This window comes from Polypterus senegalus, chromosome 4 (assembly GCF_016835505.1).
Source record: "Polypterus senegalus isolate Bchr_013 chromosome 4, ASM1683550v1, whole genome shotgun sequence".
In the NCBI taxonomy this organism is placed as follows: Eukaryota; Metazoa; Chordata; class Cladistia; order Polypteriformes; family Polypteridae; genus Polypterus; species Polypterus senegalus.
In genome coordinates, this window is record NC_053157.1 from 242,499,677 (window position 1) to 242,526,971 (window position 27,295).

Genomic DNA, 27,295 nt, shown 5'->3' on the forward strand with positions numbered 1-27,295 from the left:
TTGTGTGGCACATTCTGGACAATAATAAGGTTTTTATCCTGTGTGGATTCTTCTGTGCCTCTGAAGACTGCTGCTCGTTGAGAACGATTTACCACATTCGGGACAACAATGAGGTTTTTCTCCAGTGTGGATTATACTGTGCCTCTGAAGATAGCTTCTCCTTAAGAACAATTTACCACATACTGGACAGCAATGAAGTTTTTGTTCTGTGTGAATTTTTTGGTGACAGTGAAGTTCACTTCTCCATGAAAACGATTTACCACATTCTGGACAACAATGAGGTTTTTCTCCAGTGTGTATTCTTCTGTGCCTCTGAAGACTGTTACTCCTTAAGAATGACTTACCACATTCTGAACAGTAATGAGGTTTTTCTCCTGTGTGAATTGTTTTGTGCAACTGAAATTCACGTCTCCTTGAGAATGATTTACCACATTCTGAACAGCAATGAGGGTTTTGTACTGTGTGGATTCTTCTGTGCCTCTGAAGATGGCTTCTCTTTAAGAACGACTTACCACATTCTGAACAGCAATGAGGTTTTTCTCCTGTGTGGATTCTTCTGTGACTCTGAAGATTGCTTCTCCTAGAGAACGATTTACCAGATTCTAAACAGCAATGAGGTTTTTCTCCTGTGTGGATTCTTCTGTGCCTCTGAAGGCTGCTTCTCCTTAAGAACGACTTACCACATTCTAAACAGCAATGAGGTTTTTGTCCTGTATGGATTCTTCTGTGTTTCTGAAGATAGCTTATACATGAGAACGACTTACCACATTCTGAACAGCAATGAGGTTTTTCTCCTGTGTGAATCTTCATATGCCTATTAAGATCACTTTTGTATGTGAATTGTTTGCCGCATTCCAAACAACATTTTTCTCCAGTAGGAATTTGGATTTCTTTCTCCACTTGTTGTCTATCAGTTTTGATGGCTTCTGTCTGTGTTGCCCCAGTAGCAGAGAGAGAACTGCACTGCAAATAGGCTGTTGTCTGATTCTCTGATCCTCTTGCTAATTTCTTCACACCATTCTCATTGTATTGAAGAGAGGGCTGACCAAGTGAAGGTGGAGAGAAGCTGCCATTCTTCTGTACATCTGAAATAACACAAACATTTTAACTATTTTTTTTTCCTGACATGTTTATCCAAGTCGACTTAAAACATTTGAAACACAATTGGTTACATTTCTCTTGTTCTTCCAACTGGAGCACAGGCAGGTCATATGATTTGCTTGTTGTCACATGGTGCCAATAGCTGAATTTAAACCTGTAACTTCAGGGTTTGGTGTCCAAATTCCTAACCATTACCAGCCTTTTAACACTAGAATTACCAGAGCCTACAAAAAAACTTGTAGGTCCGTCCCACCTTAAATCGCTTCTTAAAACCTCTCCGCCAATGTCTTTTGTTAATCTAACTGTGCTGATAAAAGAAAAGCTGCAAGTAGCCGGCTATTCCATCCCCCCAACGACTTAGAACGTGCACAAACTTCTCCCAGCTCATGCCTTAATTGATTATCTGGGAGTGAAGTAGAGTTTTAGAGTGGAAATAATAGATAATTATTTGGAATACACGCATTGCACGTGTGTTCCGTTTCTACAGTAATCCGTGTAAACACATTTTTAAAACAGAAACGTTTTTCATATTGTAGTAGTAAATGACAAAATGTAAGCATAAACAATATAATGTATGAAGCCTGAAGTCCAAATATCAAACACATTCACAAAAGGTACAAATATAACAGAACAAGTATGCTTTTATTCAAAAATATCACTGCAGAAAAAAGCCGCCTTAGCATGCCACATTGACACATACTTACTACAGCTGCCACGATAGCTTAATAGTCAACCGCTGACTAGTATTCAAAAGGTCATGAGTTCGATCCCGCACCATTCAGTTTTGAGAAGTAAACTGCTCTTATTCTTACTATTTTAGAATAAAAACATACATTTGATTTCAGTGTGTAACGGCCGACCCCTTATTCCCAGCCGGCAGCTACACCTCCAAGACCTGTGGCCTGGATAATTGACTGAGAAACCTTTTCCTGTCAAGCCGTACTCCTACACAGATTAACTTTCCCCACAATCGACGGTTTGAAAAGCAAAGACAATAAGCAGAATGTAAAAGGAAACAAGAATAAATGTATTAAATGGGACAAGACACGCCACAAGACAAATGTACACTCAAATATTCCTCCACCCCAACAATCCCACAGCAAACCCGACAATATATATATATATAAATCCCCTCCCTTGTCCACGTTACATATGACACACACCACACAAACGACAAATGGCTGGCAAACGGAATGATCATGAACTTGAGTCCGGTACGTGAAATAAATGTCCTGAATACGGGTACTGATTAATGGCGATAGTAATGTTCGTATTTCCGGCGTTTGGAATAACCTCACCGTGATTCCTCGGCGTGGCGAATGATGATTCACCCGGGTCTTCAGCGTAAGCAGGTTGAAAGGCAGTCCGGATGAATGAAATACAAACTGGATGATAGCGCAATGGAATGAAACGGCAGGCAGGTTGTAATCGTGAATGCGTTATTGGTTGTTCTCCTTCTCTCTCCTCGTGCTGGTCTCTTTTCGTCTCCTCCTCTTCTCCTTAAATAATCCGTGACGGCAGTAATTGATTAATTGATATACAGGTGTTTTCCAGGTAAGTGATTGTGAACTCCTCCCATCATCCGTCCTCCTTACGGGACAACATTAACTGATACACACAACGCAGTCAATGGGACAATGAAACGAGACACACACAGCACTGACATTTAAACACTATGTGGCACCGCTACATTCCCCCAACCTTGGACAAGGGAGGGCCGGCACGGCTTGAGGTTGGCCACATGGATGGTGTCTAACTTGGAGGCAGCGCCGATACCCCTTTGGATCTGGAAATTGACTGGACCTGTTTGTTGAATGATTTTAGCTGGACCTAACCATTTAGGCGCTAGCTTGGCGGAGAATTTTCTGCTGGCATCTGAGAGATGGTGAGCTCTAATCCAGACCAAATCACCCGGCTGGAAGTGCGCTTCCCTCCGCCGGGCATTATACAGTTTGGCGTGTCTGGATGTCGAACTCACCAACCTCCCTTGGATTCTCCGCCGTAAACCCTCTACCTTAACCAAATTATTGTAACTGGTGGATTCTGGACTAGGGGTGCTGGGAAGGAGTCGGTCGAGTGGGCCCTTAAGCTGTCTGCCCAGCGCAACCAAAGCAGGCGCCTCACCTGTGGCTTCATGCACCGCGTGTTCAGGGCAAACCGGAGCTCGGGAGCCATTTATCCCAGTCCTGATGGCGTTCACCCACATAGGAGGCGATCATGTTCTTCAGGGTCCGTTCACTCGCTCCGCCATGTTGGCCTGGGGATGGTAAGCGGTGGTGAGGTTTTTCTTCACTCCCAGGCTGCATAAAGTTCATCCAATATGGAGCTTGTGAACTGCGGACCCGATCCGAGATGATGTTTCTTGGCACCCCCAGTGGGTGAAGATTTCATTCTTCAGGATGGAGCATATTTTGTTAGCCCTTGCATCGGCTAACGCAAACAGCTCCACCCACTTCAAAAATAGTCTACTACTACCATCAGGACGGTCTTCCTCGAGCTGGTGATAGGAAATGGCCCCATTAGGTCGACTCCCAAAGTCTCTCCTGGTCCATCTGCGATCGTCGATTGAAGTAATCCCGCCGGTTTACCAGGTGGGTTTTTTAGTTGTTGGCAGGTGGCACACGCCTTCACGTGGTGGCACACGCCTTTCGGACAGACGGCCACCACGCAACCCCAGAATCTTTAATAAAGTTTTTGTCCTTCCAAGGTGACCACCTAAAGGACTGTCATGGTAGTGCTTCAGAAAGTCGGGACGAGCTCTTCCGGGACCACCAGTTGATGTTGCAGACCCCAAGGGTGGATGGAATAGTCCTGTACAAGACCCCTTGGAGGTCCACAAAGTGTACCCGGTCAGTTCGCTGTTGCTCCAGCCCTTCCCTGATGTTCTGGCAGAATGGACTGGTAGCTTGTGCTTGGGCTAGGTCTTCAAGGCTCCTTGGCAGAGGGAGGATCATCTTTTCGCCTCTGCCAAACACACCATCCCCGACGGCTCCGATACCCTAGATAGTGCATCCGCACGATGTTACCACAGCCCTTCCGTAAGTCACTCTGAACGTAAAATTCTGGAGGCGGAGGACCCACCTGGTCAGACGGGAGGAGGTCTTCGGGTGATTGAACACCCAGGTCAGAGCGTGATGGTCGGTGTACACTTCAATTCAACCCTCCAAATAATGTCTCCATTTCTCCACAGCCCACACGACAGCCAAACACTCCTTCTCAGCTGTCGAGTAGTTCAGCTCAGCGCCGCGCAAAACTCGTGAGGCGTACGCGATGACATGTTCAGCCTGGTTAATTCTTTGAGTGAGCACGCGCCGAGCCCCAGGTTGCTGGCATCTGTCTGTACCTGGAAGGTGAGCTGTGGATCGGTTGGGCCAGAACGGGTGGCTCTTGTAGGTGGCTCTTTAGTCGCCACCGCGTCCTGGCATTCTGTCGTCCACTCCCACGGGACATCTTTTTTCCTAAGCTGGTTCAAGGGAGCCGCTATATCTGCCATCCGGGGAATAAACTTATGGTACCACCCCACTAACCCAAGAAAACGTTGCAACGACTTCAAATCTGTGGGCGGGGGTACTCCCGGATGGCCAAGGTCTTCGGGTCTACAGCGACCCTCCGATGAAAGAATGTGCCCGAGGAAGCGTATGTGGGGTTGAATGAAGGTACACTTCTTCGTGTTCAGCGTAAGGTGCGCTTGATGAAATCGCTGGAAATGGTGTCTAAATCCGGAGATGTTGATTTATAGAAGGGGAGTAAACAATGACGTCATCGATGTACACGAAGCAGATCTTGCCTATCAACCCCCTCAGAACCTGCTCCATGAGCCGCTGGAAAGTGGCCCCAGCATTTTAAGCCCAAAAGGCATGACATTGAACTGGAACAGGCCTTCAGGGGTGATGACTGCCGTCTTCTTTTACTCCCTCGTCCATCGGCACCTGCCAATAGCCACTGCGGAGATCTAAGGTGCTAAATACTGCAGCTCCATGCAGTGACTCCAGGATTTCATGAACCAGGGGCATGGGATATGCGTCCAGGCTCGTCTTCTCGTTCACCCCTGTAGTCCACACAGAAACGATAGGAATTATCCGACTTCTTCACGAGGACCACAGGGGACGCAGGAGGAGGAAGATGGTTCTATTATTCCCTCGGCGAGCATCCGATCGAGGTGTTCTTTAATGACGCCTCTTCAGTGGAGAAACCCGTAAGCTCGGTGCCTTATAGGGACTTCGTCCAAGGTGTGGACCATGTGGGTCACCCCACGGGCAACTCCTAACTTCTCCGTCCACACCTCGCCCACTTCTTCAGCACCGGCCTCACCTCTTCAGGTTGTCCCTCCACTGGGGCTGCCGCCGAGGTGCTTGCGCCGCTCCTCTCTGCTGCGTAAAACCCGATAAATTCCGAGCCCAGATCTTCTTTGGATTTGTAAATGAATTCGCATATCCCTTCCCCGTACCGTATACCCCTGGGACTGAGATGGATGGTCATCCTCATGGTGGCTAGAGAATCCAGCCCAAGGAGTAACGGAACTGACAGGTGCTGGTCCTCCAGGACATACGTATTCATATCCCAGGTGGTGGCGAGTACACTGTACCTCAAGGGGACTCTGCCCAGGGCCTTGTGTTCACTCCCATCCGCCAATACAAATCGGACGGACGGGGCAGATGTTAATTTGTCTGTCGGTCGGCTAATCTTCTCCCACTGGCTTGAGCGGATTAAAGTATGGTGGCTCCCGTATCCACCACCGCATCCATCTGCCACCCCCGCAGCATCACTGGGACGATCAGAAGGGACGTGCTCGCTTGCATAATGGCGAGATCGGCTTCCGACCGCAAGGTTTGGCTCGTTGTGGTTTTAGGGGCTGGGTTTCGTGTACTGGCCTGAACTTTGTGCCAGTACGTCTTGGAGTTTTCCCAGTCCCGTTCCACTTGGGAGCCTACCCTCACCAAGTCCTCCACCGATCCCACCACCCCCCTGAGACTCCCAGCTAACCGCGGGTTACAGGCATTAAGGACGCGGACCACCTCTTCTTCAGCCATAGCCGGCCGCCACTTCAAACACAAAGCCCGGTATTCATAGGCGAAGTCCCGGATGGTTTGTGAAGGTAGTTGCACCATGGACCGCAGCTTGTCCTCCAGTTCGGTCTCGTAGTCTTCCGGAAGAAAAGCCGCGAGGAAAGATCGACGAAAGGATCCCCAGTCGAAAATGGTCTTCTTGGCCGCCAGCCACCAGCTCCGCACCGGTCCGAGAGGGATGTCCCTATCACCCCAATTAGCTCTTCCGGGGTTAGAGGGTTAACGGCCAGGTACGCCTCCCCGTCCTCCACAAAGTTCAGGACATCATCGACATTATATGGAGCCCCTAACTTGGGAAAAGACAGGCGCACCCAGGAACAAATGGCCGATTGAGGCATGCGCCCTCCCGAGATACGCGGCGTTGAATGACGGGCGACGGTCTTATCTTCTGGAGACACCTTTGACTTCCCCTGAAGAGAATCTTGCCAGCGCCGATCCCGCCTCTGGAGGCACAACACATTTCCGCCCCAGGAGTTGAACTTGCTCGTTGATGTATTCTTTCATTTCCTCCTGGGAGCTGCTGATGCGAGCCCGCAAGGCTGCTTCGCTCCAGCGTACTTTCGGCAACCTCGCGGATCTTCTCCTCCAGCCGGGTTATTTGTTGCGCCAGATCCTCCCACAGAGGCGAGACGTCCTCCAGGCCTTCCTCTTCAGGTCCACGGTGATCTTCGAGGTACAGCGACTGCAAAGAATCCACCACCTCTCGCACCGCTGAACACGCTCTGACCGTGGCGCGCGCGCCCGCTACTCCATCATCACACCGAGGCGAAGCAATGGTGTCGCCCTGCTCGCACGCCCTAAAGACATGATATTTTGGGGAAAATTTAAAGGCAGACAGTGATCGAATTAAATAAAGATTCCTCAGAGAGGGCACCACTTATGTAACGGCCGACCCCTTATTCCCAGCCGGCAGCTACACCTCCAAGACCTGTGGCCTGGATAATTGACTGAGAAACCTTTTCCTGTCAAGCCGCACTCCTACACAGATTAACTTTCCCCACAATCGACGGTTTGAAAAGCAAAGACAATAAGCAGAATGTAAAAAACAAGAATAAATGTATTAAATGGGACAAGACACGCCACAAGACAAATGTACACTCAAATATTCCTCCACCCCAACAATCCCACAGCAAACCCGACAATATATATATATATAAATCCCCTCCCTTGTCCACGTTACATATGACACACACCACACAAACGACAAATGGCTGGCAAACGGAATGATCATGAACTTGAGTCCGACGTGAAATAAATGTCCTGAATACGGTACTGATTAATGGCGATAGTAATGTTCGTATTTCCCGGCGTTTGGAATAACCTCACCGTGATTCCTCGGCGTGCGGCGAATGATGATTTGACCCCGGGGTCTTCAGCGTAAGCAGGTTGAAAGGCAGTCCGGATGAATGAAATACAAACTGGATGATAGCGCAATGGAATGAAACGGCAGGCAGGTTGTAATCGTGAATGCGTTATTGGTTGTTCTCCTTCTCTCTCCTCGTGCTGGTCTCTCTTTTCGTCTCCTCCTCTTCTCCTTAAATAATCCGTGACGGCAGTAATTGATTAATTGATATACAGGTGTTTTCCAGGTAAGTGATTGTGAACTCCTCCCATCATCCGTCCTCCTTTACGGGACAACATTAACTGATACACACAACGCAGTCAATGGGACAATGAAAACGAGACACACACAGCACTGACATTTAAACACTATGTGGCACCGCTACAAGTGTGTAACAGCCGGTGTAATTTATGATACTTGTAAAGGTTCGTTTTTTTTTTTTTTATTCACTTTTCATTTTCTCAGTCGTGTTCAGGATCCTTCCCTATCCCCCATCTGAGAATGCTCTTTTCACATAAAGATGCGCTGTAGCTCTGCAGCGTACTTGTGACTGCACTCTCGTACCAATGCTTGCGAACTGAAGTGCCTGCGTGCACATTTTGTGGCATTACACGTCTATTTTTTTGAGCATGCCCTTGTTGCTCAAACACAGGAACATATGTTTGTGTACAAGTATAACAAAACAAGTGCACTTTTATTCTAGACTATAAGTGAAGAAAAAACAAAGCAAGTTACAGTAGGCGGTTGATACGACAGCTTGTGTGGTGCAATACTAAGAACTGCTGATTTCCGATCCGTGCTATATAAAAATCATCACATTCAAATATTAACAATTCCCACACACCCTTCCTACATTTATGTTCCTACATTAGGTGCCATTTATGGTCTGGCCACTCCGTGTGTGATCTTTACATGTTCTGCTGCTATCTGTTCAATTTCTCCACCTTTCTCTTACATGTGAAAGACAGGCCTGATCTGATCAATTGATCACAAATCAAAATCAGCCTATTTTCACTCCAAATGACTTAACCAATGATCAGCAAATTAGCTGATCTTAACATCTGATCTTGAATGATAAAAAGCATGCTAGACTAAGTTCCAACATTACCAAAAAACAGAAAAATGTCCTTGACAGTCTTACAGTTTTATTTCCTTCCTTTAATATTTGTGCAAATAGAAGTCACTTATGGAGGATTCTGTGCTAACACTTTCAACATTACAAACCTTATTCAACATCTGAGAAGTCAACAGAAAAGGCGGCAAGCTTAGTCTAGCTCAGTCACCTACTCTCACTCGGTCTCCAAAGATGGCAGCACTTAGAAAACTCAACCTTATAATACTGACAGCAAGAACGCCAAAGACTCACTGTGACAGCAAAAACAGTGGAATTTGTAAGCCTGGACAATCAGACACTTTCAGTTCTGGAAGATGTCACCTTCTAGATCATTTAGATCCACAATTCCATCTGCCAGTGAGTGTTTGTTGACTGATTTATTTCTATAATTAAACAGGCATTAGATGTTTTGACTAAAATCCCTTTTATTAGACTTTCAGTGATTTTTGTAGGTAGATGGGAGGAAACGGATGCAGAGTTTCACTGAGTTGGTACATAAATATAAATCGATATCAAGTGGACGTTGATTACTTAGAAACTGCAATCAGCCCTCTTATTTACTTGTTGGGTAGAATGGTATGAGCCTAGTTTTTAGGCCTAATAAAATAATATTAATAATGCATAATAATCGCGTGTGAATAGTCACTATACAGTTAGGAATTCTGTAACATATCATCATCATAATGATTTTTTCCTCAAATTAAACAATGGTGCAAGGACACATATTTCACAGATTATTGCAAATCTCAAGCATATAGTCTCCTTAGTGCCGGTGTCTCGACCACACAGATGCAGTTGGGAGCGACAGACGACAGCCGAGAGATCCAAATAAACTCCCTGCCAACAGAACTGCAGAATGCATGAAGAAAGTGTCAATGAAGATAAAAATGATATTTGAGTCACCAGCATCAGAGGTTAATCTTTATCTCTGTGAACCTTATACCACAAATGATGCTGGGCCACTGGCTTTCTGGAGGACCAATAAAAGTCATTGTCCTACTTGTGCCCTCCTTATAAGAGTGGGGACAGCGAGGGTCTGTTCAGCATGGCAGCACACATCGTGGATGACCGGAGGACCAGACTGTCCTCAGAACATGCAGAGATACTTCTATTCTTAGATAAGAACCTGAAGCGTTCACCAAGACTGTCTCGTTTTTCTTCTTGTCGTGGTAGATGGCTACAAATATCTAATTGAACATTTTATTTGATTAGAAATGTGGAGAATGATTAAGACATGCCTTTTTTTTCAGCTTGTTTTTGTTCATTATGTGTGCATTATGGGTAAATGTTCTTCGTGTATGCTGTAAGCAGTAGCACTTTATTATGGAATATTAAGTTTATGAATGGCTAAAAATACATTTATTATTTAAATAAAAAAAAAAGAAAAACAGTATTTTTATTATTGATATCAGAAGGTCATAAAGGAATGGAATGGGTGCTCAGTTGTCCTGGGGTCAAATCCTGCCCACAGTTGTTCTACAAAGGGGCTCTGAATGGCGTTTCTGGTTATTCTGGTTTTTCCCCTCATTCCCATAAACATGCAGAGGAAGTGGAGTGGCGACTCCAAATTGACCCGATGTGACTGTGGGAGACGGAAGGGCCCAAGATCATCTCCAAGTGAAGATTTCACACCACGGCCAACTTGTCCAGGCCATGCTGACCCAGCAAGTTCAGGCTGACAGCAGAACACAAGATGCTGAAAGAAGACCCTCTGAATGTCCTCATGGCTCGTACAGGTAGCTCTTGTCACCGTTAACGTCAAAGTGCACGAGATTAACATTAGAAAGATGAGGCATATACTAGGTGTGCACTGGCTTGAGCAAATTCACTCTTATTTAGTGCACAGGTCTGAGGATTTTATTCTTATTTATTTCTTTTTGTGGACATTTCTGCCTTAACCGCCACACAATTTAAGAAATATACATGTCTTTAACAAAATATGGCTTTTGATAATCTCATTGAATGTAATGTGCTGTTGGCCTAACATACGATACTGCCTTAATCAGAGCTTCATGATGTTCAAGTCATGCGCTCAACACTTTAGATTTTTTCTTATTCACCCAAGTTATTCTAATTTATCATTTATTAGGTAACCTGTTTGTTATCTTGCACCTGAGCAGGTGGTCTTTATCCAAGTTAAATTAACCGTGTTTTCCACTCTCACTTTAATCTTCTAAAAACATCAAAGCACACACCATTAGAATATATAAACACTATTTTTCTTTTATATTTAATCACATTACTCACTTATTTCAACACTCCCAGATGACTCTTCTCCTTCTCTCCCATTTTCCTTGGTGATTTTCTCTTCAGACTCTGAAAACTCTGACTTCAGCTCTACAGAATTCTCCGGCATAGCCAGTCGTCCCGTATTAGTGGACCAGGGCTGTAAACTGGATGGAGATTCTTCACAGGCCTCTTGCTTGAAAATATCCTCAGTTTCATACTTTTGAAGTTCAAGACCAATGGAGAAATCATTCAAATCCTCAGCTTTAATAGCAGCAGTCACCTCCTTGCACTCCTCCTCCTCTTTAAAAACTGACTTTCTTTTTTCGTGATCCTCCAGCTTCACATGCACACCCTCTGGTGTGAGCTGCTCACTGTCCTCTTCTTTAATGTCCACCCTTCTTTCATTCACGCCATCTTCTTTGCCAGAGGCCATGCTCTGTGGGAAACTCTTCTCTCTCTCTCTCTAAGTGTCTGTCCTTCTCTTCTCAGATTCACTTCTCACACGGACAGCCTTGAGCTGGAGGACATTAGAAACCTCAGTGTATGGCCAAGTGAAATGGGAAAGTCCTGTGAAAATAAAAGTGTAGAATTAACTTCATAAAGTCAGTAAAAATAATGAGCACACTTCAGGGGAACAGTGCCCTCCATGAGGTTTGGGTCAAAGACACATTTCTCTTGATTTCCTTCTCTGTTTTACAGTTTAAAATTACAAATGAAACAATTCAGATGTGATCAAAGTGCACTGCTGACCTTCCTTAAAGGGGATTTGCATTCATTTCAGTCCCAGCATGTAGATATGACAACACTTTATCTACATGGCACCATCATGTTTGGACACAGCAATGGCAGGTATATTAAAGCCGTCATATTTAGGGCTTTGTTGGCTATAGACTGACATGAATGTCAAATAGGAGGACGGGGTCTTCACATCATTGACACCTTCACACGTTTCAGTGCAGTAAGTGTTGTAAAGACAAAGAGACCATCAGAAATTGTGAAACAATTCATTCATTCGTTCTCAGATAAGAGTACATCAAGCTCCTCAGTAACTACTTAGTGATAATGGTGAAGAATCAGAGAGATGGCAGAGAATTTTAACATTGAAACAAAGACCACCGCTGCATACAGTCCCTGGGATAATGGACTACCTGAGACACAATCAGACACTCACAGCAATTATACAGAAAGTGATAAAGAATACTGGATGTGACTGGTTAGTGCTAGATTAGGGCCACGGGGCACTACTGGTAAAGAATACCATGCACAATACTTATATGTACAGCTCATATCAGCCGGTGTTTGCCCAAAATCTAAATCTTCCTTGTGTTCTCATGGACAGACCACCCGCCCTAGAAGACACCACTAGGAGTGTGTCAGAGGAGCACATATTCCAGCGCTGCACACTCCAAGAAGAGCATTTAATGAAGCCAAGTGTTCAGACCAAATACAGAGAGATGCTCTTAGACGGGCCCACCATTCTAGACTACGTAAAGTTGACGGTAAAGGTGGCAATCGACATACCATCAGCAGTGAGAGAGATGAAGAGAGATATTTATCTAACACTACATCAGATAATGAAGACAATGGAGATTAAAAAAGAGACTCTAAACCAGTGGTGGGCAAACATTTTAGCTCGGGGTCCACGTTGACTTTTAAAATTTGACAGAAGGGCCAGGCCAGCACTAGATTCATACATATCAAACATAAACATAAAAAAGGAATTGCAGTGTTAATATTAACTTTTTGTCGGAACAGTGTTGTTGATCACCCTTTTTTGCCACGGCATCAAAGTCTGGTGTTAGTTTTGTTGTGGCAATTCTCAGAACAGATCTGAGGTGCTCATTGCTCATCTGGGATCTGCGGGGTGCTTTGTTGGTGTTCATCACACTAAAAGTCTGTTCACACACATACTGTACGTAGAGCCAGACACCACCAGCATCCTCTGTGCCATCTTCTGGATGTTTGGAAATTTGCCTGCGCTTAATGAAGTATAATGCTCATCCAGTTTAAGAGAGTTGAACTTCTCCTTTAAGACGGTGTCACATTGGAGATCAATCAGTTCCAACTGCAAATCCTGTGGTGCCGTTTCAGGGTCCTGTGTGAAGGGACAAGACACCAGCTGAAGTGACTTGTAAATTTGTCCAAAATCGAACCAACGGCAGAATTCTCCATGCAGGTCCTCCAGTGATTTCTTGTATTTTTTCACAAGTCGAGGGGCCTCTTTCAGCGTAGCCAGTGTGGGGAAATGAGTGAATGAGTTGTTTGACATTTGCTTTGAGAATGAAGCTAGCTTGGTTTTGAAGGCTCTGACGTTTTTGTACATTTTATGCACAAACTGGTCTTTCCCTTGTAGCTTCACGTTCAGCTCATTCATGTGTGTCAGTAGGTCCACAGCAAAAGCTAAATCACAAAGCCAATCTGCCTCACTCAGCTCAGGAAAATCGTCAGCTTTCTCAAGAAGCTCCAAAAATGAGATAATCTCCTGTTTGAGCTCCCACACTCATCAACATACAGTGTTATGGTTATGTTATGGTACATTACAGGTATGGAAAGTATTCCGACCCCCTTCAATTTTTCACGATTTGTCATATTGCAGCCATTTGCTAAAATCATTTAAATAATTTTTTTAACCTCATTAATATACACACAGCAACCCATATTGACAGACAAAAAATAATTTTTGAAATTGTTGCAGATTTATTAAAAGAGAAAAACTGAAATATCACATGATCCTAAGTATTCAGACCCTTTGCTCAGTATTTAGTAGAAGCACCCTTTTGAGCTAATACAGCCATTAGTCTTTTTGGGAAAGATGCAAAGATGCAACACGTTTTTCACACCTGGATTTGGGGATCCTCTGCCATTCCTCCTTGCAGATCCTCTCCAGTTCTGTCAGGTTGGATGGTAAACGTTGGTGGACAGCCATTTTTAGGTCTTTCCAGAGATGCTCAATTTGGTTTAAGTCAGGGCTCTGGCTGGGCCATTCAAGAACAGTCACAGAGTTGTTGTGAAGCCACTCCTTTGTTATTTTAGCTGTGTGCTTAGGGTCTTTGTCTTGTTGGAACGTAAACCTTCGGCCCAGTCTGAGGTTCTTAGCACACTGCAGAAGGTTTTTGTCCAGGATATCCCTGTACTTGGCCGCATTCATCTTTCCCTCGATTGCAACCAATCGTCCTGTCCCTGCAGCTGAAAGACACCCCACAGTATGATGCTGCCACCGCCATGCTTCACTGTGGGGACTGTATTGGACAAGTGATGAGCAGTGCCTGGTTGTCTCCACACATAACGCTTAGAATTAAAGCCAAAAAGTTCTATTTTGGAGTTTGCTAAAAGACACCTGAAGGACTCTGAGATGCTGAGAAATAAGATTCTCTGGTCAGATGAGACCAAGATAGAACTTTTTGGCCTTAATTCTAAACGGTATGTGTGGAGACAACCAGGCACAACAACTCTGTGACTGTTCTTGAATGGCCCAGCTAGAGGCCTGACTTAAACCCAATTGAGCATCTCTGGAGAGACCTAAAAATGACTGTCCACCAACATTTACCATCCATCCTGACAGATTTGGAGAGGATCTGCAAGGAGGAATGGCAGAGGATCCCCAAATCCAGGTGTGAAAAACGTGTTGCATCTTTCCCAAGACGACTCATGGCTGTATTAGCTCAAAAGGGGGCTTCTACTAAATACTGAGCAATGGGTCTGAATACTTAGGACCATGTGATATTTCAGTTTTTCTTTTTTAATAAATCTGCAACAATTTCAAAAATTCTACTTTTTGTCTGTCAATATGGGGTGCTGTGTGTATATTAAGGAGGGAAAAAATTAATTTAAATGATTTTAGCAAATGGCTGCAATATAACAGAGTGAAAATTTGAAGGGGGTCTGAATAATTTCCGTACCCACTATACATTCCCCAAAGTTAACCAGCGGACATTGGAGTGGTAAAGTAAGTCCTGGTGATCCGCATCAATTTCTTCAAGAAACTGAATAAACTGACGATGCTGAAGTCCCCTCGCTCGAATAAAGTCAACGAGTTTTACAACTGGCTTCACTACGTATTCAAGCTGCAATACGGATTTACAAATTGTTTCCTGGTGGATTAGGCAGTGTAAAAAAATTACCTCCTGCTCAGGGTTATCATCTTTCATGCTCTCCTGGATTCTTTTGAGCAACTCAACGTTTTTTCCAGTCAGATATGGCGATCCATCTGTGGTAACGCTGGCGAGCGTACTCCAAGGTAGCTTGTGTCTATTGATGACCCCCGACACGCGGTCATACAAGTCCTCTCACCGCGTTTTCCCCTTTAGGGATTCCATGGCCAAAAACTCCTCCGTTATCTCATAATTGTCATTAATCCCTCTGATAAAAATTAAAAGCTGAGCGGTGTCCTTTATGTCATTACATTATATTCCTTGGCACTGGACGAAAGTAAATGACTCCGCTTGATTATTTAACTTGCTAGCTAAGTCTTCGTCTGTCTATTAGCTCAACATGGCGAGTCACTGTCCTGAGTGATAAGCTCATTCTTTCAAATTTGTTCTTGCTCTCAGGACACAAGATACCTGCTGTCTCTACCATGCGCTCTTTGAGAAACTCCCTTTCGGAGAAATGCTTGCTGGTCTTTGCTAATTTGAATGCCAGCACATAACTTGCCTTCGTACTTGATTCTTGGATGGCAGTTTGTCGGATAAAGGAGTTTACCTCTGAGCGGTAGCCGTCCGTTCTCGCGTTGACTGGTTGTTAGCATAATTAGCATGCTTGGTGGAAAAGTGATGACTGATGTTGTATTCCTTTAAAACCGCAAAAGGTTTCTTGGCAAATAAGACATACAGCCTTTGACCGGACTTCAGTGAAAAAGTATTTAGTTGTCCATTCCTTATTAAACACTCGGCACTCACTGTCGACTTTTCTTTTCTTTGGCCCACTCATTGTTGCAGATGGGTTCAGAGCAGTATCAGAGTAATAACAGAGAGTAACCCAGGCTACGCAAAATCAAGTAAATGTATCACTGCGCCTAATGTGCAGAATACAGTCATAATTATGATACAATTTAATTTGAGCAATTTTGGACTAATCTTCAGCAGGACAGATTAAAAAGACCAATGGGCTGGATGTGGACCGCGGGCCGTAGTTGGCCAGCTCTAAACTATTCAGTCCCAGTAGATTTCAACGTTGAAGCTGAGCAAACTCACAGGTTAAGACAGAGTCGTTGTGTTTGTCTAAAAAAGAGGCAAACCATGAGATATGTGGACAGAGAAGGTGACATACAGATTAAGTATTAGAATGCACTGGCAAAGCAGAAATTGGTATAATTTAGAGTTTACTGATCCTGACAGCATTGATGACACAGAAGGGTCTGTTGACACATCAAGTGTGGATAATCTGCAAGATGAACCAGAAACTAATGAACTGCAACTGTTGAAAAGGCAATATATTATTTATGTGTTGTACCCCCTTAATTAGTTGTCTTCTGCCTTGGTTTATTGGTTGTTGTGGTTGGCCCGTGGTGAGTTGGAACTTGGCCAATCACGGGGCTTCACTTTGAACATTTAGATTAGTTTGGTGGCGTCTGAGCAGTAGAGTAGGAGCTTCGTTTAAATGTGAAAGTTTGCGTAATTGATTATAAAGTAAGTGGAATTCGTTTATCCTTAAAGTATATTGTTTATATGTTTACATTTGTAATTTGGATATATATATACTGTATATATTTAGTACTGTTTCTAAATATTGACGTTTGAAGAAGTTAAAGTATAGTTGAACAGACGCTATATGGAGTTTCTCACATTGTTTGTTATGTAATTGCGGTATTATCGTTTCCTCGTATATAATATGTATATCTATTAAGAATAATTACTTTTTAAGTTGAGTAAATGCTTTATTGTTTAACGTTCTAGTAATTTCCGATATTGATGTTATCTGGGGTGTAGTACGCCATCTACTGGATAAATAAAGTACCTGTTAAATGACTAATGTTAACATTGACAAACTGAAAAGAAAGAAAGTGGGATAGCTAATTTATGTTTATTATTATTTATTTAGACCATATCTTCACATTGTATAAGTTTGGAAGAAATTAATAAATAGAATTTGGACATCTTCATCCATCCCTGACCGGATGTGTGCAGTGGTTGCAATTTAATCCGAACCAACATAATTCTTCATTACAATTTATGGTCCTTCGAGCCGGATAGACAACTGCTACACTGTAAAGAAGATGTACTCTGTGTATTTGGAAGATTTTGATGTGAACTATGCGAGTTGGTGTAACAGTGCACCCATATTACCGAATCACTTAGTTGTGATTCCACCTCAGACAGCACATCACTCCGATTTGCAGAATTGTACGCTCAGTCAAGAAGGTGTAATTAGAAGGGTGAATCCAGAATCTGAGATTTATCATTCACCTACAAGTTATTGGAAGAGGACAGGTTATGAGGGTGCTGCCAAGATGACACCCCTCCCCTCTCCCTGTCACATTCCCGATTCTGACATTGAGCAACAAAGTGAGGTCCGGATTGCTGCTGAGAGAAAAACTCCTAACCCTCCAAACCCAGGAGCTAGTGATGAGGTCCTTGCAGCAATTAGAGAGATGCAAGCTGAAAATAAGTATTTGCGTGAGAATATGATGCATCTTACCAATGCCATAAGCAAGTTGCAGCCTCATGGAGATGTAGTCCCTGCACAGGAGCCTGATAAACAACCTCAATCTCCTTCAGTTATTGAAATGGTAAAAGAGGCTAATACTTCAATTGTCTCCCAGAGTAGGCCTGTTTCAGTTTATAGCAGCCCAGTTGCCAACATTGCAGGTGACCGTGGATACCGGTCAGAAGATTTAAAATTCTTTGGAGATCCTCCATTAATCCAAAGAGTACAAACCCCTTTAGGCACTGATCTTATAAGACAAAGTAGTCCAGAGAATGTTTCAGTACGATTTGTCAGACAGGACACGATGCAGAATAAATTCGATCCATTATGCCCCACTATCTATCCACCTGCACAACAGTATCAAAACACTCAGAATGAGACATATTCAGTGCCACCAGCTGAAGGCCAGTATCGAAATCCTTATTCTTCACTAATACGTCAATCTCAAGAGAAAAGCTACAGAGGACCAAAACCTACGATACCTTACTTGTCCATGAGGATCCAAGAGAATTCTCTAGAATGAAGATAGCTCTCGAGAATCTCCTCCCAAGTGATGCTACTGAACGTTTTAAGTATCAAATCCTTATGGATCACCTTAAATTGGAGGATGCACTATTAATTGCAGATTCTTATAGCAACTCTCCATATCCTTATAGTGATACTATGGCTTCCTTAACTGCACAATATGGTCAGCCTCATAAACTGGCGTTAAAACGAATAGCTGAACTAATGGATGGTGCAAATATCAGAACTGGTGATACTGTGTCCTTCCGTAGATTTGCCTTGCAGATCCGTGCTTTAGTGGGGATGCTTGACCAACTAGGTGAAAAGGGCAGAATTGAACTGCATTGTGGCTCACACGTAAGTCGACTTTCCTCCAAGCTACCTCACGATTTGAAAGCTAACTTCCGTCGCTATATCTTGTCAAGGTACATTAATGTCCCAACACTCTATGATTTCTCAAATTGGCTTGAGTTTGAGGTTCAAGTGCAAGAAGGTGAAATAGAAATAACCAGTACTGGAACCAAGGCACATACCAGTCAACGAAGAGAGCAAAGGGAAGGCCGTCCACATAGGCAGCCCCCACCTAAGGCCTCAACTGTTCTCCTTAGTATAGATTCACCTGTTCCCGTTCCCATTTCCCCTGTAGAGGCTCAGAAACCATTTGAATCATCCACATTTACTGAGAGACCTAAAATGTATTGTGCTTATTGCAACAATAATAAGCATTCTCTTAACCAATGCACCAATTTCAGTCAGTTAACAAAGGAGCAAAAGGAGAATTGGATTCGATCTAATAAGAAATGTTGGAAATGTGGAAGAAATCATCAAGCTGCCCAGTGCAGGATGAGAATTACGTGCAAAACTTGTAATGGTAAACATTTGGAAGCTCTTCATGAAGTGAATGTTAAGCCACGAATGGAGAATAAAGAGCCAGCCAGCTCCACAAGTGAAGTACTCTATGTTGACAAGCCTACCTCCTCAAAAAGGGTTCTTCTTAAAGTAAGCAAAGTTGTTTTACGAAGTGGTGACAAAGCACTAGAAACATACGCTATATTGGATGATGGTTCGAAAGAACTATTCTGCTCCAAGCGCAGCAGATTATCTTGAATTGAATGGTGATCCCAAGATCTTACACTTCTACAGTAAGACAAGACCTTAAAGTGCTAAAGGGACAATCAGTATCTTTTTCTGTATCTCCCGCTTTCCAGCCAAATAAGAAATTTCAGATTTGTGGAGCCTTTACTGCAAATCACCTGGGATTAGCAGAACATTCATATTCTATTGCCATATTACAAAGTAAATATCCACACTTGCAAGGTCTTCCTCTTCAGTCATTTGAAAATGCAAAGCCACTTCTCCTCATAGGATCTGACTACCCTCACCTCATCACCCCAATTGAACCAATTCGCTTAGGTCTCCCTGGAGGACCTGCTGCCGTAAGAACCAGACTTGGATGGACACTTCAGGGACCATGCCGAGCACTGAAGCAGCAGATGTCTGAACAGGTAATGGTTTGTCATTTCACTTCAGTATTGACCCCTGATGCTTATCTGATTCAACAGATTGAGAGGCTCTGGCAGTTGGATGTTTTACCTTACAGAAGTGAAAAACAGGTGAGCAGATCAAAACAAGACGAAAGGGCAATACATTTATTAGAGGAGAAAACTGTGAGAGTTAATGTGGATGGAGTTATGCGGTATGCTACTCCTCTGCTTCGGGTTGAGAATATGCCTCAGTTGCAGGCACCTAAAGAAGCAGTGATTTCTCTGCTAAGAGGTACAGAAAGGAGATTAGCTAAGAATGTACAGAAAGCAAAGACATACGCTATTGAAATTGAGAAATTGGAAAAGGCAGGCTATGTTACCAGATTAAGAAATGATAGCATTGAAGAAGCCAAGGAGACCTGGTATATTCCACACCATATGGTAGAACACAATGGAAAAACAGAATTGTGTTTAACTGTTCCTTTAAATGCCAAGGTCAGAATTTGAATGATTTTCTGCTACCAGGACCCACTCTGGGCCCTACCTTACTGGGAGTGTTACTGCGATTCAGAGAACACACCGTGGCAATTAGCAGTGATATTAAAGGTATGTTCCATCAAGTTCGTCTGCTCCCTGAAGACAGACCACTTCTTAGATTTTTATGGCGAGATTTAAAGGTAGACGAGCCACCCACTGTTTTAGAGTGGCAAGTTTTGCCATTTGGAGCGACATGTAGCCCTTGTTGTGCAATTTATGCTTTACAGCGCATATCAGAAATCACAGTTCTCCTGAAGAAGACCAAAGTAAATGTGTAGAAAATAATTTTTATGTCGACAACTGCCTATATAGTTCAGCATCATTGGAGAACTCAAAGGAATTGGTTGACAAATTAAGAAGTGTGCTGTCACTGGGAGGTTTTGAACTAAGGCAGTGGGCAAGTAATGTGCCTGAAGTTATAGCCCATTTACCCGTTGAAGCTAGAGCTTGTAACAGTGACCTTTGGCTTAATCACAAGCAGTTTGATCAGCAAGAATCAACACTTGGATTAGTATGGGATTGTAAAGGAGACAACATTAGTTACAGGTGTAGAACAATAGAGAGTACAGTACCTACAATGAGGCACATTTATAGAGTCCTCAAAGCAGTACGACCCAATTGGATATATTGTACCATTTACAACTCGGGCCAAATTAATTGTACAGCGCCTGTGGGATAAACAACGAGATTGGGATGATCCTAATTTACCAGAGGGCCTCCTTCAAGCTTGGTGTATGTGGGAAAGAGAATTACAGTTTCTCCCAGACATAAGCTTTCCACGGTGTTATGTGAGCCCAGGAATGGACACTCCTGTTGCTACTAGAGATATTCACATTTTCTGTGATGCCTCTAGTCAAGCATATGGGTCAGTTGCATATCTGAGGACAGAAAATAATGAAGGTAACGTGGAGATTGCTTTTCTGACAGCAAGATCAAGAGTAGCTCCAAAAAAGCAGCAGTCCATTCCCAGGCTTGAGCTCTGCGCTGCACTCACTGGTGCTCAACTTGCGAAACTGCTGACCAGGGAACTATCATATACAGTACATCATGTTGTAATGTGGACCGACTCAACAACAGTACTGAATTGGATTCAGTCTGAGTCATACAGATACAAGGTATTTGTTGGAACAAGGGTAGCTGAAATCCAGGAACTCACAGACGTGCGAAAATGGCGATATGTGGAGTCTGAAAACAACCCAGCAGACGACATTACACGTGGGAGATCACTTCAGGCACTTGCAGGAAAGAATCGCTGGAATCAGGGTCCCACATTCCTAGCTCATCCACCTGACAGATGGCCCATTCTGCCTGATACAGCAAGTGTTGCAGATGACACTGAAATGAAGAAAACTGATTTCTGTGGATTCACTTCAACAACTGTTAATTCCATTCCTAAGGCTGAGGAGTGTCATACATTCCAAGAATTAGTTGAAGAGACAACAATATCCTATCATGGGGCGCGGGCCTTATGAATGCCCCATCAGCTGACAATTACAGAGATGCCGAGCTGACAATACTACATCAGAGTCAAAGAGACAGCTTCCCAGAGGAATTCGGCCTACTACAGTCGGGTAAACCTGTGCTACCAAGTAGCCGCCTCATAAAATTAGCTCCAGAGTATGATTCTGATATTAAACTTATTCGAGTGGGTGGGCGTCTGCCAGAGTGAGCAATTGAATATTGAAGCTATACACCCTATAATATTAGATTCTAAACATCCAGTTACCAAATTAATAATAGCTGAATTTGATGAAAAATTAAAACACCCTGGTCAAGAAAGAGTATTCTCAGAATTGCGTAGGCATTACTGGATAATCAGGGGCAGAGAGGCTGTAAAACACCACCAGCGTAAATGTCAGAAATGGAGAGCAAAACCACAACCCCCTCAGATGGCAGATCTTCCTCCTTGTAGATTACGACTTTTCAAACCACCATTTTTCTCTACAGGTGTTGACTGTTTTGGACCATTTTTAGTTAAGATAGGTCGTAGAAATGAGAAAAGGTGGGATATTTTATTCAAATGTTTAACAACAAGAGCAGTTCATATTGACGTTCTATCTACTATGGAGAAAGATTCATTTTTAATGGCATTAAGAAGATTTATATCACGGAAGGGAAAACCTTCTGAGCTGATTTCAGACTGTGGAACCAATTTCCGTGGAGGAGAGTCAGAGCTAAGTGATACATTTAAAGAAATGTGCCCTGATCTTCAAGATCTTTTGGCAAAACAAAGAATTAAATTCAATTTCAACCCTCCTGGAGCTCCACACTTCAGAGGTGTGTGGGAGCGAGAAATCAGATCTATTAAAGCAGCGCTAAGAGTAACACTTGGGACTCAAACAGTTACTGAAGAAGTGTTCAGGACTGTATTAATTGAAATTGAGGGAATTATAAACTCAAAACCACTTGGCTATACTTCATCAGATATTACTGATTTGGATCCCGTAACACCAAATTATCTCCTAATGGGGCGGCCGGACTCAGCACTACCTCAGGTTGTTTACCCAGAGTCTGAACTTTTAACTCGTAAGTTTATGGAGGCACAGCCAAATCCTTGCGGATCAGTTTTGGTCTCACTTCATTAAAAATTACTTGCCCAACTTACAATCACGAGAGAAATGGCAAAGTAAAAGGGAAAATTTACCATTAGGTTCGGTTGTTATGATTTGGGATAAACAATTTCCCAGGGCCTTTTGGCCTGTTGGCAAAGTGGTCCGTATAATACCAGGAACTGATGGGACAGTCAGGACTGCTGAAGTGCAAGTAAACGATAAATCATATATCAGACCAGTCACTCGTCTTATTCAACTTCCAGCCGTTCCAAAGGAGTGATTCGTAAACGGATGAATGGTGTTTCACTATAGCCTTTTCCTATGTAACAAATTTGAATAACAAATTTGGGGGCGGCTGTTGAAAAGGCAATATATTATTTATGTGTTGTACCCCCTTAATTAGTTGTCTTCCGCCTTGGTTTATTGGTTGTTGTGGTTGGCCCGTGGTGAGTTGGAACTTGGCCAATCACGGGGCTTCACTTTGAACATTTAGATTAGTTTGGTGGCGTCTGAGCAGTAGAGTAGGAGCTTCGTTTAAATGTGAAAGTTTGCGTAATTGATTATAAAGTAAGTGGAATTCGTTTATCCTTAAAGTATATTGTTTATATTTTTACATTTGTGATTTGGATATATATATATATATATATATATATATATATATATAGTACTGTTTCTAAATATTGACGTTTGAAGAAGTTAAAGTATAGTTGAACAGACGCTATATGGAGTTTCTCACATTGTTTGTTATGTAATTGCGGTATTATCGTTTCCTCGTATATAATATGTATATCTATTAAGAATAATTACTTTTTAAGTTGAGTAAATGCTTTATTGTTTAACGTTCTAGTAATTTCCGATATTGATGTTATCTGGGGTGTAGTACGCCATCTACTGGATAAATGAAGTACCTGTTAAATGACTAATGTTAACATTGACAAACTGAAAAGAAAGAAAGTGGGATAGCTAATTTATGCTTATTATTATTTATTTAGACCATATCTTCACATTGTATAAGTTTGGAAGAAATTAATAAATAGAGTTTGGACATCTTCATCCATCCCTGACCGGATGTGTGCAGTGGTTGTAATTTAATCCGAACCAACATAATTCTTCATTACAGCAACTATGGGACTTGTGTGAGGAAATCACGGAGATATCAGCTGAGTTAGCAAAACAGGAAGAGATAAGCAGCTGGAAAAGAAATGGAGCATTTGAGGAGGTGGAAAACCACAAGATGGATATGCCCTTTAAAAAGAGACTTCAGCAGGAATCGTACCTAAAGACCACCTAATGGCATGAGGGTCTGAGGGACAAGAGAGTAGATAGATAGATAGATAGATAGAGTGGGCTCAACAGGGATTCACCAACTTGGGCATCAGAATCTGCTCACCAAGGTCTCTGAGGCAGCACTGCCACTTTAAACAATGAGGACAGACAGTTGAGCTCCAGCCCATAATTGTCGAGCCGCGGCTCTGCTGAGCTCGGTAGCTTTCACATTTTCTATTTTGATGGCTTCATATGGTCAGACATTAACTCCCAGATTGGCTTGAGTCTTGTTCTTAATATAACACGACCATCTCTAGTAAGCTAAAGTATCAAAGTGTACAGAAATAATGAAAGTAGTTGGAAAGGATAAAAGACATTAAATAAAACAATACCATTTGAAATATCACAAAAAATGTACTCGTAATGCCATGCCAGCTGTAGATTTTACTGTAACTCTTCAGCAGTACTAGCTTGTGTAATGTTTGTGTTTTATATTTCCCATTAAATAAATCAAAGTGAAAACGCACAAGCATCTTTCCTAATAAGAAAATACAACAAAATAATTTAAATTACTTCCAATGGGTCTCAGTATGAAACAAACTGCTGGCAATGAAAACTGAATGCACCCTGTAAAGTTACCTCTTTCGACACCACTTTAATAAAGCTGACCGATGACAGCTTTAGAGAAAAAAGGAAAAAATGTAAAGAACACGCAGAGCTCGAGAAAAATCAAAAATGAACGACGGAGGCGTGCAAAAGCGGGCTGCTGAACAAGCGCGTGCCCGACGGACAGCACAGTTCGGAACATGCGCGAAATTAAAAGGAGAAGCCGTGGGGAAAAGTGCACGAGCGCGAAGAGATAAATCCCAATTTAAAGCGCCTTCAAGTTAGATGTAGCATTACATTTCACGGGACACCGACCGGAAAATAAAGTAATGTAGCACCGGCTAAAAAATGTGTGACCCCTGTCATCCACAGTAAACTCGTGAAGGTGCGATTTGCCGTGCCTCCTCCACTTAGCTCTCAATCCCAAACACTTAAAAGCGAACCACGCGGCGTCAGGCACCTCCTCAAATTTAAAGTCTCTCAGCATGTCGCGATCTTCCTCATTGCTGGCATTCCCACCCGTACGCGATCCCCACGTTCGACTTTGTGTCACCTACCGCACCTTTGCTTGCTGTGAAGAAGATGCAGCGCAAGTGTCTCATAAGGGCATTCTAGTAATGGGCTGCTCGATACTGACTAGTCGAATTCTGGAAGCGCTGCTCAGAGACTTGTTTGAAATGTGCCTGTCACGTGATTTTGAGGCACGTAGGCGACATGACGTCATTGACATCCGCGCCATAGACATATATAGATAGACGCCGCATTCATTGTGTTGCCCAGTCAACATGATACGTCAGCGCGTCCGCCATATTGCGAGTGGCAAAAGTGCCATTTAAACTAATACAGGTAGACATGGAAACCGGGTGTTCTGATGAAAAAACAATAACGTTTACATACAACAGATTTTGGTGAATCGTTTAAATGCAATTATTTATATCCATTTATACAATATAAACGGCAATTATTAAATAGTAAAAATAATTATAATTATTCTTATTAAATAATTCCTCCCATATAAGTAAAATTTCTCGGGCTGTCTTCTTCCATCTCCGAAACATTTCTAGACTACGTCCTGTTCTTAATTAATACAGTACTGAAGTATTGGTTAATGCCCAAGTCACCTAACATATAGATTAATGTAATGCTATTGTAGCCGGCATCCCACAAAACGTATCCATCGTTTACAACTTCAAAATTCTGCTGCCAGGATAATAACCTGCTGTTCTAAATCCACTGAACATATTACACCTATTCTCTCTCAACTTCACGGTTAACTGCAGAACACAATACTAAATACTGCTCTGAACATTCAAAGCTCCCCACAACTTCACTGATCTCCTACTGACCTACAGACTGACACTCCCTCTCGCACACTCAGATCCTGTAATTTGAGAGTATTCAGTCTGGCAATATGGTGCAGCCTTAGTTTGTGGAAGACAGACACAACTAAAAACATGAGCATAAAATGATAGTTGTCAATTTCAAACTGTGTTTCCTCAATGTGCTCCTTGAGAAAAACATCATCAAGTTTGAGAAATGTTAGCAGCTAACAACAATCTACACAGTTAGTGACTAAATATGTTTAGCCAAAACGTCGTTTAGAGGCTCACTTGAGCACATTAACGCATAGCTTTGCTAGCTTAGCCTGGCATAGATAAAGTAAAGATTATAAATACGGGATTTTCAAATGGCCAAATATAACCAAAACAATTGTTCAGCCTTACCCATGAAATGTAATCCCATGGGACTGTTTGTAGCGTACAGCGGTTTGTAAAATCCCAAGCAGAACATGTGTGAGGTATCTTATCCATTATTTCACTCCACAGCAGTGCCACTCGCAATATGACAGTGACGTTGACGTACAATTCTGCTGGTCACGACGCATCTAGGTATTCTATGTCTAAGGGTATTGCTGCAGACCGGAGACATTATGGGCAGATCTGAAGGCGGGATAACTGTAAATGCAAGTGGATAGTATTGGCTAATTCAGAATTCCACCAAATGAGATTATTGTTACTCTGACAATCAAAAACTCACCTGTCCAATTATCAACGTTTGAAGTCGTCTATCAAGTGTAACTTTAACCAAACGTTTCGCAGTTCATGATCCCTACCACTTTGAGCTTTTGCCTTAGAGTTTCCCCTTAAATAACCTGTCGTTGTACTAAGCGACAAAACAACATTAAATGAAAGGAGATAAAAAAGAAGCTGTGGCGATGAAACTCCATTAGAGAAAAGAAGAAGCGACAAAACTAATTGCTTGTATTTTTGACAATGGAAGTAAGTGTGCTTCGAAATGGAAATGTTTGAAAGTTGTAGTTTTTTCGTATTTTTAATAACTTTCTTTTGCATGGTTATGTTTGTACCGCGAACCTTTACGTTTGTATTATTAATCATTTTCGCTGTAGTAATTGATTTATAATCAGTGCTTGAAGTGGACTGGCAGTAAGCGGTACTGGCAACTCTTCAAATTCAACAAGGCAAGTTTCACGAGAACTCCTCGACTGTGTATGGAAGACAAAAAACAAACTTTTACAAGCATCTAGGAAACACTTGATCATTTATACTGTCGTGAAGTAGACTTTTGAGAAAGTTCAGACTGACTACAGTGGTGCACGATATTACCTTTTTCTCTTTTCAATTTAGTTCCTTATGTTGGAGTAATGTGTCTAAATTGTAATACCAAATAATCTGCGATGTTTTTGTACCGTCAATCTTAGTAGAATTTCATGGTAGTTTTGTGCAGATGATGCCTGCTGCTTTCTAAACTGTTAAAGACTTTCCTGCAATAAGCAGTGCGCCACTAACTTGTATGTGACTCAGACTGACAGTCATGATGTGCACAGAGCC

At 42.7% G+C, this 27,295-nt stretch overlaps 1 protein-coding gene across 2 annotated transcripts; it reads right to left on the bottom strand.

The window, feature by feature from the left end:
- LOC120528364 (gastrula zinc finger protein XlCGF57.1-like) lies at positions 1–25,130 on the bottom strand. Of its 2 annotated transcripts, none has more exons than XM_039752512.1 (3): positions 25,009–25,130; positions 10,871–11,419; positions 1–1,085 (listed from the first exon to the last, which is right to left on the bottom strand). In XM_039752512.1, the coding sequence occupies exons 2-3, from the start codon at positions 11,283–11,285 to the stop codon at positions 34–36; spliced, it is 1,467 nt and encodes a 488-aa protein (XP_039608446.1). In that variant the 5' UTR covers positions 11,286–11,419; positions 25,009–25,130; the 3' UTR covers positions 1–33. The 2 variants fall into 2 exon arrangements, with proteins under 2 accessions (XP_039608446.1, XP_039608447.1); XM_039752513.1 differs by having other exon boundaries at positions 25,004–25,130.
- Positions 25,131–27,295: the final 2,165 nt, after the last annotated feature.

Excerpts from the sequence above, each read along its gene's own strand:
- LOC120528364 (XM_039752512.1), bottom strand. The coding sequence starts at position 11,285 with ATGGCCTCTGGCAAAGAAGATGGCGTGAATGAAAGAAGGGTGGACATT. Across the intron at positions 1,086-10,870 it reads ATCTGGGAGTGTTGAAATAA|ATGTACAGAAGAATGGCAGC; the intron begins GTGAGTAATGTG and ends GTGTTATTTCAG.